Genomic DNA, 12,500 nt, shown 5'->3' on the forward strand with positions numbered 1-12,500 from the left:
TGAATATGCTTTAATACTCTCATTGTTGCCTGATTTAAAAGTACATGAACTAAACAAATCGAATTTAGGCCAAATTTAATTTTGGCCTGAAATTTGATTTAGGAAGTAAGCGCAGCAGTGAAGAGGAGCCCCCCCAAAAACAGCTTCGTTCTATGTGGGCATTTCATAGAGAAAAACAGAATGAGAAAAATAGGCAGCGGTGGATTTCCACTGTAGTTAAAAAACACTTTTTTATAAGCGGAAACATCCAAATCGACATTTCCATGAGAGGGCACCCTAACACCCACACACACACCCACTCACACACACACACACACACACACACACACACACACACCAACCCTTTCGGCCGCAAGAGACGGGGCAGTACCTACAAGATTGCTAGATCAAGGGAAAGATTCACATTTTGGCATGGCGTGCTTACTCAAGCCAGGCTTAGCCAATGAGGAGTGGCCCTGATGATATCATGGAAAGAGACCTTAATGCCCACGAGGACTGTGGGAGGAAATCAGATTCATTTACTTAATTAAAAATGACAGGTAGGGTTTGGTTCCAGTGTAACAACAACAAAATAAGGGAACGGGGCCATAAACACGAACCAAAGCACACACACACACACACACACACACACACACACACACACACACACACACACACACACACACACACACACACACACACACACACACACACACACACACACACACACACACACACACACACACACACACACACACACACACACACACACACACACACACACACTCTGCACTCTGTGGGCTTGCTTACCTGTACCGTTTCCAACTGGTTGAAGAGTGGCATCAGGCCCCATAGTGTCAAAGTCATCTTTCATTTCATCTGCAGGGGTAAACAGACAGAGAAAGACAGAGAGAGAGAGAGAGAGAGAGAGAGAGAGAGAGAGAGAGAGAGAGAGAGAGAGAAAGAGAGGGGGGGGTGTCATTCAGTGCCACAGCGTACCATGCAGCAGTGAGCCGTGCTTTACAATGAGGCCTTCATACTAAGGTACAGAGCAGTAAAAGGACGGCTGTGTTGCGCTGTGTGCCGGGTCCTTTGTTTAGAGGGGGTGGGTGGGGGGTTCTTAATGAATGCTATCATCTGGACCAGACAGAGACTTATTTACCTTAAACATGACAACAAGCAGCAAAGGAGAAAAACAGCTACCCCCTCCACACACACACACACACACACACACACACACACACACACACACACACACACACACACACACACACACTCACTCACATGCGCGCGCACACACACACACACACACACACACACACACACACACACACACACACACAGCCACACACACACACACACACACACAACAAGCCCCAGCTCCCAGAGCAAAACAGCGAGATTAATTGAAGACACACTGTCCACCTGAGCAATCAGAGGAGAGGAAAGCGGAAACAAGCACAAAGGGCGCCGTTGTCACCCCCTCTCTCCTCCAGGCCAGGAAGCTGGGAGGAGGAGGAGGAGGAGGAGGAGGAGGAAGAGGGGGATGACAGAAAAGAAGTAGAAGAAGAGGAGGAGGAGAAGGAGATGGAGGAGAAAAAAGAGCGAAGCCCCTGCCACACACTTCTAGTCCCTTCCAGCAGTGTGGTTCTATGGGTTCTATGGTTCTAGTCCGGCCCTGTTCCGGTGCTGATTTGGCATGAATCCGTTCCTGCTTCCCGTCAACTGGGTGGCTGTTCTGCTGCCGCGTGACCTTTTACAGTCCTCGCCATCAATCAGCCTAATGCACGCTGTCTACGGCCAGCCAACGCAGTCGCAGTCGCAGCCGGCCGGCGCTGGCGTGGTGGAGCGCGGCGTAGGTACCACACATAAATAACTGCACGCAAGCTTGTCTGAAGCCCCAACCAGCTTCTGTAAACAGACTAGGAACATCTCCTGACGCCGGTGGAGGTCAGAGAATGAAGGGGAGGGTGTGTGGTGGGCGTGGGGGGTGTGTGTGTGTGTGTGGGGGGGGGGGTTCAACGGATACTGCAGACAGAGATGCTACTGTTGGTCGGACAGAGGAAATTAACTTAGGGGAGTCCTCCCTTTTCCGCTCTGTCTTTAGAAATTAAATCAAGGTATGCGAAGATGGGGACTCATAATAAATATGACTTTTGTGTCTGATCGGCCGCGGTGTCCTCGTGATCCCTTACTATGAGTCACAAGAGGCCCGCGGTCACAGCTGTGCTTCCCCTGAGCCTGCCATCGCACAGAATAGGAGCATTCTCCTCCGCCGACATCCACTTCTCCAGTGCCGATTGTCGGAGGAAAATAGCTCCCTCAGTATTTCATTAATCACAGAAATGATGTGCCTTTTATGTGGAGTTTATTATGGGAATTTTGTGAGGCAATTTAATCAATGTTAAAAGTGAGAAATGAGTTTGTTTTGTTTTTTTAAGTCTTGTAGAATGACACATGACACATATCAGCACTCGTGAAATGTTTTTTTAAAAAAAAGTTAAAAAGATATTTAGCAAGAATGTTGATTGGCGTTACTTGTGAAAGGCACACCATTTCACAGCGCAGAAAAAAATGAAATGTTTTTGCTGCCATTTAAGTTTCATTTATGGAAAACTATTTATTTAAATTTCTGGCAAAGGACACAGGGGGGAAAAGACTGTTGTTTTCATGCTTCCTTAGAAACATTCCAATCATTAAGTGACGGCTTGTGGTAGCCCACTCTTGAAGAGAAAGCTGTTTCCCTTCTGCACCAAACAGATAAAACAGCACTAGCTTTAGAGAAGAAAACATGGGCTCACTTGGAAGGGAAAAAGTACAAACTTTCCCTTGACATGGAGCTTGACTAAGAGAGAAACTTGCCAGCTAACTAGGTTTTTTTTTAGTGCATTTGTTCATATTTTCATTTTTTTCACAAAGTGCGGTTGTTTCTCAGAAATGCCCTCAAAGCAGCACCTCTAGACAGGAGTCTTCCTCTCTGACTGAACTGCTCTCGTCACACACAAGTGAAAGGACCGATTAAACATGAATAAATAAATAAATAAATGTACACAACGCAAAAAAAAAAAAAAAGAAATAAAGCTGGGGTGTGGATATAGTGGTTCAAGTGAAGTGGCAGTGTGAATGGGGCTGCTTCTTTGCTGTGCGCTTCGCTGAGCGCTAATAAACCCGGCGCTCGCTCGCTTGCTCTCTCAGCTACTTTCTCCTGGTCAGTAAAATGGCAGACCAGACAGAATTTACATTTCTTCTCCTTCTCCCCTCCTCTTCTTTCACTTGAGCACTCAAGGTAATCCTATTTCAGCGGATAGTTTGGCGAAGTGACTCAGGGAGATGAGCAGGGGAATTACCTACGGACTCTTTCTGCCTCTCTCTGCCTCCGAGACGCTTCTCGACTGGAACTTAAATAAAGTTGAGCAGTTCAGGTAGGAGGACAAGCCTCCAGTAGGAGGTAGGCTTAGACCACTAACACCTCTCTTTTCACTCCCTCTCTCACTCACTCATTCTCTCTCTCTCTCTCTCTCGCTCTCTCTCTCTTTGGCCTCCGTGAAGAGGGGAGAGTAAAAGAAAGACTCCCCTAACAGTGTTTTGGCCCCAGAGCCAAACTGTGTTGGTTGGAGAAAAGGGAGAGTTTTATTGTCTGAGAGGTTGGGGTGAGTTGACAGTCTGCTGTGTGAGCCTCTACCTGATAAATCAGAGCTGTGTGTGTGTGTGTGTGTGTGTGCGTGTGTGTGTGTGTGTGTTGGTGAGGTATGCACCTAAGGCAGGACACTGTTTGACTTTCTGCCCCAACCCTGGAGGTGTCCAGAATACCTTTCCCCCCGCCATAATTCCACCTATTTACTTAACGTCATTGATGCTGTTTATTTTGAAAACATTCCATTTTTTATGGCCGGGTTGCCATTGGAACCGAGCGCAGTGAAAACAAGACGTCTCTCTATTCTTGTTATTTCTTTGAATATCCTTGAACAGTCCGGAGAAGAAGAAAAAAAATGAGGGGAGAGTTAGTGTGTGTGTCTATATGTGTGTGTGTGTGTGTGTGTGTGTGTGTGTGTGGTGTGGGGGGGGTCAATGGTAGGGAGGAATGCAGGTGATTTATTTAAAATCTCTGTCAGTGATAATGATGTCATGGTTTCCAGCACACGTTGTCCACACACCATTGTGAGATGAAAGAATGTCAAGGACGACTCCAAACACACAGGAGTGAAGTGCGATTGTGGCGGAGGAGCCGGCTGAGAAAGGAACCGTAAGGAGCTCTAGCCGTGCTCCCGCGCTCAAGACAGGGATCCTGTCAAAAGGGAGCGCAGGACAAGGCAGGAGAGCAGAGAGAGAGAGAGAGAGAGAGAGAGAGAGAGAGAGAGAGAGAGAGAGAGAGAGAGAGAGAGAGAGAGAGAGGAGGCAAGGGCTTATCTCAGGGTAAAGCTATGTGCTGAGGTATCACTGTAGACAGTGAGGCACCAGGAGAGAGAGCGAGACAGAGAGAGAGAGAGATAGAGAGAGAGAGAGAGAGAGAGAGAGAGATAGAGATAGAGAGAGAGAGAGAAAGAAAGAGAGAGAGAGAGAGAGAGAGAGAGAGAGAGAGAGAGAGAGAGAGAGAGAGAGAGAGAGAGAGAGAGAGAGAGAGAGAGAGAGAGAAGGGAGAAAGAGAGAAACTTGGTGCCCACACTAGCTCGGGAAGACGATTCCCTGCATCTCTCTGGTGAACTTCACTTTGCACAGAAATATGGCAGACGTTTCGTCACATGGGTAACATTTTATCTCAGAGTTGCAACACGCTGGAATTACAGACATTAAGGCACCAGGACTGTTTTCCTCTATCAAATCAACCAGCAGTCTTTAAAAAAAAGAACACACGAAAAAATAGTACAATTTATAAAGCATTTCTCAAGGAGTGCATCTCCCTGTTGTATTCTATTTGTTTAGCAGCAACCAAGGCAAATAAGACAATGCTGGTGTCTTTTGGGGACTTAGTGTTAATGGCAGTATCCTGTAAGCCAAGCTTCTTTCAATAAATGTGCATTTTTTTTAAAGCATATAAAATTTTTAGACTCCTGAAGCCCCCCCCCCCCCCCCCCCCCCTCCCTTTCAGCACACTGCACGGCTAGTTCATTAGCAGAAATGAATAGCTAACACCGCCTCATTTAAATAGGGTGTCTTACATGAGTTCTCTCCACACTCTGTTTCTGTCACATGGCTGCAAGAATCATTGACTCTTATTATACATGTAAATGGCTATCATAAAAATAAAAATTTCATTTAAGATTGTTAATGACTTTTTCGGCAGTCTGGCTTCCTTTAATGGTTATCCTCTGCCCCTAATTAAAAGTATTTATCTTTCAAGCATCCATGACTTGGCCCCTCTCACCAATGATGCTTGGAGAAAAAAATTGTACAGTAAGGCACCAAAAGTTGGGGGGGTTGGGTTGGGAGGCGGGCAGGGCGGGGGGGTTGTGTCTCCTGGCTCATATTAACTTAATTACAAATGGAGGTGTCTGCAAGCTGGGTGATGTCGGGAACGCACAGCGCTTCCACCCTCCGCCGCAGTCATAACTCTAAACGTGCGTAATTATCATTTTAGGTGTCTTTTATCCATCACGGCGCAGCGGCCCGACGCCTCTATCTGACATTAGCCATCATGTCCCGCCGCTCGTGGCGTAGCGCTATTGATGAATATAATTCGCCGTGATTTGTTCAATGAGGACCGCTTCCGCCTGAGCTGAGGGCTGATGCCTCGATATCGTCATGTGTGTGCTATACCACGAACAAGGCCGAGGTGCGGTGCCGTGTGTGTGTGTGTGTGTGTGTGTGTGTGTGTGTGTGCGTTTCGGTGCAGGTCGCAGACTCGACCGCGCACGGGCCTTTTCTCGGCCTGGCCGTCGCTGGCGTTCACCGTCACGGTTGAGGCTAACATCTCCCGACTCTGCCCTCTCCTGTCACATCGGCGCACGTCAGGGGCTGGCGCTCGGCTCGGCGCTCCGCTCCACTCCGCGGTCGGCTCGGCGCTCTCACGGTTACACGGCGGACGGACGGAGGGACAGACGGCTGGGGCGGCGAGGGGGCCGGGTCATGATCTCATGACTGCTGAAACACACCCCAAACGCCCCCGCCACAACTCGGGGTGGGGGGGGGGGGGGGGGGGGGGACGAGGGGAGGGGCCGTTGGGGATGACGTGATGGATGAAGGCGGAGAGAAAGGAGTAGAAAGAAGGGAGGAAAGAGGGAAAAAGGAGAAGAAAAGAGGAGGGCGGTGGAACAGGAGATGTGAAATAAACTCACCAGTACCATCGACTGAGGCGCGCAGCATGTCGCTCTCGTGCCAGACGTGGTCCACGCCGCTGTCCCTCATGTCGTCGTCGTCGTCGTCGGGCTTGGTCAGCAGGGTGTGGCCGGCCAGCGGGGAGCCGGCCTCCTCGTGATTGGCCACGCTGGCGGGACTGGCTGCTCCGTTCAGCAGGCCGTCCTCCTCGGACACCGGCAGCTTGTCGTCCTCCTCCGTCTCCGAGCCGGTCTCCACCACGTTCTCATAGTTCAAGACTGCACACACACACACACAGAGAGAGAGAGAGAGAGAGAGAAAGAGAGAAACAGGTCAGTCCTGATACTCCATATTGCCGGCCCACCACTGATGCGCTCGCTCTCTGAACAGACGCCTATCTTGGACGCAGTTCTCGGGGTTAAAGCCCCCCTCCCTGCTAGAGGTCACGATGCCCACTCCTGTCACCCCGGGCGCTGGTTCAGGCCCAAGCCGGCCGCTCCAGAGGACAACCCCACCCCGCCCCACCCCGCCCCGCCCTTCGGCCCATGCCATGGGACTCTAAACTTCCCCGGTGTGCACCCAGCTGCCCCACGGGGCGTGCCAAAATAGTGCATCATCCTCCTCGCCCGCCGCCGCCGACTGCCACGGATGCCACTGGGCTGCACCTTTTTTTTTTCGCGACGCAAACATCAAACGCATTCTGCTGGTGTCTGGGATTCTCTGGAGTTTTGACAATTACGCACGACCGCGCTTCAGGTCCAGATTTAGGAGTAGGCCGCGCCACTCGGAGTAATCACATTAACATTCATTCATTCTTTCCATCCATCCATTCATCGATTCATTCCAGGATCCGTTCATTTGCTTATTTATACTTTCAATTTCATCAGATTCACGTTCACTCTCAAAGGGCATATGCTTCGACTTCGACATATGACTCGAACTGGCAGGAAATTATTCCCAGCTGGTTCACAGATGACTGAAAAATAATGAAATAATATTTAACAAAAAAACCCTCTCTGAAACCAGTCAGGTATATATGACACGACTTCAAACATGCCAAAGTCTCTTCGTGTCTTTCTTTTTTAGCGACGGCTCATTGTGTTTAGATTGTTTTGTGAGGAGATTAAGCGGAGGGGGGAGGAGGAGAGAAAGAAAAAAAAAATGTCGCCCAGTCAAGACCCACATTAAAATAACTCACAAGTCGCAGCCTGTTTCATTCCGCGACACTTGGTCCCCGACACATGGCAGCTTGTCTTAAAATAGACAGCCTGTAAATAAGGTCTGTGAACTCAATTGAAGGTGGCTGCTTCTGAATTAGTCAGCCTGAGCATAGCACTGCGGGCCCGTGCACACACACACACACACACACACACACACACACACACACACACACACACACACACACACACACACACACACACACGAGGCATATAAATTGTCCAATGGAGGAAGTCAAGTGCAGTATTACAGGAGTAAACATGGGGCATTAGCTCAAATGAAAGCAACAAGGTATCACACAGAGACACAAATACAAGAGTCACAAGTGCTTCACACAACTCGAACTTGTGGCACATCAGGCACTGAAATATATTGGGCTGAAATATCTTGGGCTGAAATATCTTGGGAAATAATCTTTTTTTCTCTCTTTCTTGTCTTGTCTTGTCTTTCATTTTTTTCTGATGAGAAATCTGAACCCTGACACATTTTCGGGTTCATTGTGAGCACTTGGTTGGACACACTAAGGCTATTTCAAGCAAAGTCAAATTTTGAGAGCCAAAAGCTAACCTCCAAATCCACAAGAAAGCGATTCATACCACTGTTTACCTTATACTAAGCTATACTTCAGTGCCTTGGATGCCTTGGTTGCTTGGTAGTCCATCAATAACAGGAACCAAGGCAGTTTAAAACTATGCCCTGACTGGTTTTCCGGTTCCCTATTTTTTTGTTTAAAAAAAAAAAAAAAAGAAAAACTAAAAAAATCACAGGATGAGAAAAAAATTAAGGGCTGTGGTATGGACAAAAAAGATTACACTGCGTATATCTGTTAATAACATGATCTTGCCGTAATCCACGGGCCCGCACTTGCCTAGCGAACAACTGCACAACAGGTGCAAATTAAAATGAAAACGGCCGCGGACGGCGGGCCAGAGGATTCCGCTGACCTGGTTTGAATACCAATTGACGAAGGAAACAAAACCTTTTCAGGAGGTGTGACCGCAAGGGCTTAGGCAAGTTCAGACTGGGTAATGCCCTCGGAGTGGGTGGAGGGAGACAAGGAGGGCCAGGGGAAAGTGAGACATTCAGGCTCGCTGTGTGGTCCATATATATACCTTGACCACAATTGGTGGCGTGCTTTTACTATTATATTTTTTTTTTTCACCACTGGCCTCCGAACTGCCCTTCCAACCCCACCCCCAAACACACACACACACACACACACACACACAGGCAAACACACACACACATCGACCCACCCAATACCCGACCGACCCCCCCAATCCAGAGGTTTAACCATTTCTTAGCTGTGAGATCCCAGAGCCCCCTTTTGCTCCCTCAGCTTTCTAAGGGTGTCCTCGCTAGGGCTGGGGGGGCTAACAATGGGTCCAGGAGGCCTGGGAAGCTATCAGCCCTCCTCCTGAAAACCCTGATCCCAGCACAGAAAGTGAATAAAGGCCTCTGGAGAAGTGAATGAAATTATCTAAGGCTGGACAGCTCTTAAAAGGCCTTTCTCACCGCAACCCCCCCTCAAAAAACATGCCTTCTAGCGCCTTTCTTATTTACGCTGTAGTGCGTAGCGTTGGAGAGGGCCACATCCACCACCATGGGCCTTTCACTTCTGACTCCATATATTTAGAGGTGTGGGAAGAATGAGCAAAGACGAAAGGTGAAAGAAAGAAAGAAAGAAAGAGAGAGGGGGGGTTGGGGGGAGGAAAGAGTAGAATAACAAAGGAGCGAGTGGAAGATTAATAGAAACTGCTGGGATGTGAATATCTTGACACCACGAGACACGGACAGGAGATGATCTCATCGCAGGGTCATCCGTGGAAAACATCGCTAACACTCCACCGCAAAGAAAAACAACAACAGCCAAAAAGATGAAGAGACAAAAAATTCTAACGTTATACATGCAACCATACTAAATGTAATACCGTATGGCAAGCGAGGCTAATAAACAAAGGTGAACCACATCATGGACGTACGACGGTATGCTGACCATGGCTTTGGTATGTGCGAACTGCACCACATGTTTGCTTAACAGGAAAAAGAAATGACTCAAGGCTTATTGGTGGCCATGGTGAAGAAGTCTATCTGCTGGACGGTACTGCAGACACTGCTGTTTTTTTTTTCTAACTGCTTCTAGCAGACGGGGGTGAGGTGTGTGAGTGTGTGTGTGTGTGTGTGTGTGTGTGTGTGTGGAAGGGGGCGACCTCCCACACAAAAGCGATACATTGTGCTGTTTGCTGTCAAGTCACACGGGTTGGGCCGAGTCGTCTCCAGTGTCCAGGCATACGTGACTGGGGCTGAGGCCACCTCCGACTCGTCTCTCCCTGCCTGGCCTCGTGACTCTGCCTCTCACTTGTCTCGACTTCAAAATGCCCCAAGCGTTGATCAGGACAAAAATACAGAGTAACAGATTTGCTATCAGAGCGCTTATACTGTTGGAGGAGATGGAAGTTTTGATAAACCGAAAAAAGAAAAAAAGAAAAGAGAGAGAGAGAGAGAGAGAGAGAAAAAACTTTGTGTCTACAAAAAAGAATAAAAGAAAGACAGGAAGACGAAAAAAGGGAACTTTGACAAGTTGTGCGCATGGCAGAGGAAGAAGAGAGAGAGAAAAAAAATATGTTGAGAAAGAGTGTATTGTTTCAGTGACAACTTTGACAGACGTTCCCCGCGTGCTGTAGGCTAGCAGCAGTATTGTGCTCCAAACACAATAATTCTAACCTGCTCATGTCACAAGCCGCCACCATTCTCTTCTCTGTACTTCACCGCTAATCAATCCATTGTGCTCCCGCGCCCGAGGAAGGGACAAAGAAACGATAATGTTTACTTCTCAGCCCAAGTTCACTTTTACATGACACTCTCCATTTTCCTCGCTCGTCGTCAGAGTGTCAGAGGCAACAAAGGCAAATTATGTCTGACATCTTCTGACTGAAGCTACCTGTTTGATATTGCAGGGCCCCCTTTCTCTGTTCGCCTTTTGATTTCAAGTAAATAAAAGGAACATCTCTCACTCGAATGTTACAGATAATTAAAATGACACTCATAATTGCTCGACTCTCTCAGTTAATGTTAGGCTTAGGACTCGGTAACATAACCCATTCAAAAGCTACAGAAATTAGCCTGTCACTGGGAAGAATATACAGGCTGCTTGACAATAACATATATTGTATTGATTCTGATGACTAGCACCTTAAAGCACGGCTGTATGCTTGAGTAGGGAACAGATTGTGACTCATGGCTCTCAAAATCTGGTGCCTTTCATCCTCTCTGAGGCAAAGCAAACACAAATACACACACACAAAAAAGTACTGAGCTCAGTATTGTTGTCCAACTAAGCAGATACCACTGTGTTCTAACGAGTTATATAGGTGTTCTTTGGGTCATTTAATGTTAATTGTCACTCAATACTCCTGTATTCAGGGGTGAGTGAGAAACGACTGGCCCCTTAAAGTATTATTTTGCCCTTGCAAGAATGCACACCATCACTCTCCACCACTTCCCTTTCTCCAGCCGTAAGAGCCTTTAAATACCAAGCCATTTACATCTCTGGGAATATTTCTCTCTTTTTAGCCTTTAGTTTTTCTCTAAGCATCTAACAAGACCAAATCAGCCTCGGCGGACTCCGTCTGAATACAAACACAGAAATGAGGAAATATTGTGCTCACAAAACAATACGTCGTGTTAAAAAGCATCTGGCCGTCCGCATTTAAATCACACGAGTAAATAGTGAAGATGAGGAAAGCTTTGAGGGAGGGGAAAAAAGCCCATTACTTGGCTTGGTGAAGAACACAGCACCTTACAGAGGAGTGAAATAATTCTCTATGGCACTAAAGGGCATTAGCATACACATTTACACACAGAGTGCACGTTTAGATCTGTCTCTATGGATCTAGCTGCAACCCTACAGCATTCTGATCTCACACACACACACACACATACCTTTCCTGACCGTGTAGCCAGCGAGGGTCTTTCCGAGCGGACCCCTCCAACGCGCCCGAGTCGACATCAGTGCAGAGGAACGCAAGCGTGCGCCCGGGCTATCCATAACCTCCACCCAACCAGGAGGCATGGCGGCTAAATGATTACACGTTCGGCAAAGGGCCCCGATAATAATAATAATCCCAGCTCCACTCTCTCTCTCTCTCTCTCTCTCTCTCTCTCTCTCTCTCTCTCTCTCTCTCTCTCTCTCTCTCTCTCTCTCTCTCTCTCTCTCTCTCTCCAGACTAAGTGTGTCCACAGGGCTCCTACCTACACCTCTGCAGAGTGTGGAGGTGACACAAGTGAGGGGCTCGCTGGAGGCCAGGGGGTGGGGGTGGGGGTGGGGGTGGGGTGGGGATGGTGATGGGGGCCAGGGGGGGTTAGGCCTGGCTTCAGGTGATGTGCCATTTCCTATCCCATCAAGGGCGGTAATGAGCGGGGACGTGAACCCTATTGGTGGATAACCGTTGGCTGTCCCCGTGAATATGAACCATGCAGATCACCTGAATGGCTGAGGGCACAGAGGGGGGGCTGAGGGGGGTGATGTGTGTGTGTGTGTGTGTGTGTGTGTGTGTGTGTGTGATGGGAGGTTGTTAAGGGTGTGTGTGAGGGGCTGGGGATGGGGATGGGGGGTAGCTTGTGGGGGAGGGGGTTAAAAAAGAAGCATTAAGGTGGAAATGAGGTCATAGCCTTGTGGCTACTCTCTGGAAGAGGTCTAACAATGACCTTTTAACTGTCATAATTTCCTTTCACAACAGTTTAAGGGCCCTGAATGGCTGTTCCATGAATAATGAGGCCTTTCTCAAGCGGAGTTCAGCCTCTCTTTTTAGTTGAACAACTCTAGTGTGTGTGAACGGATGAGCAAAATAACAAAAACATATTTTTTTTTATTTTTATTTTCCACATTTTAATCTGTATCACTTTACATGAAGTTATGTGCTTGTTATTTCTTTTACAGAGATATATTTAAGAGATATTTCATATTAACTCTTAAGTCCATCACCATTGTGGTCAAAACATTCTCTAGTTTTGTTCATTTTTTTTCATTCCGATCTATGGGACTCACTGAT

At 47.8% G+C, this 12,500-nt stretch overlaps 1 protein-coding gene across 3 annotated transcripts in view; it reads right to left on the reverse strand.

Annotated features, from left to right (window-relative positions):
* zeb2b (zinc finger E-box binding homeobox 2b) overlaps positions 1-12,500 on the reverse strand; it is a 105,421-nt gene that overhangs the window by 12,875 nt on the left and 80,046 nt on the right. For 2 of the 3 annotated variants that reach the window (XM_062528036.1, XM_062528034.1), the window contains exons 3-4: positions 6,252-6,512; positions 790-858 (exon numbers count right to left, since the gene is read on the reverse strand). In XM_062528036.1, the coding sequence (XP_062384020.1) occupies positions 790-858; positions 6,252-6,512 (330 nt within the window). The remainder of the gene's footprint in view (positions 1-789; positions 859-6,251; positions 6,513-12,500) is intronic. The other variant, XM_062528035.1, reaches the window with a different exon arrangement.

Source organism: Sardina pilchardus, chromosome 23 (assembly GCF_963854185.1).
Source record: "Sardina pilchardus chromosome 23, fSarPil1.1, whole genome shotgun sequence".
Lineage (NCBI taxonomy): Eukaryota > Metazoa > Chordata > Actinopteri > Clupeiformes > Clupeidae > Sardina > Sardina pilchardus.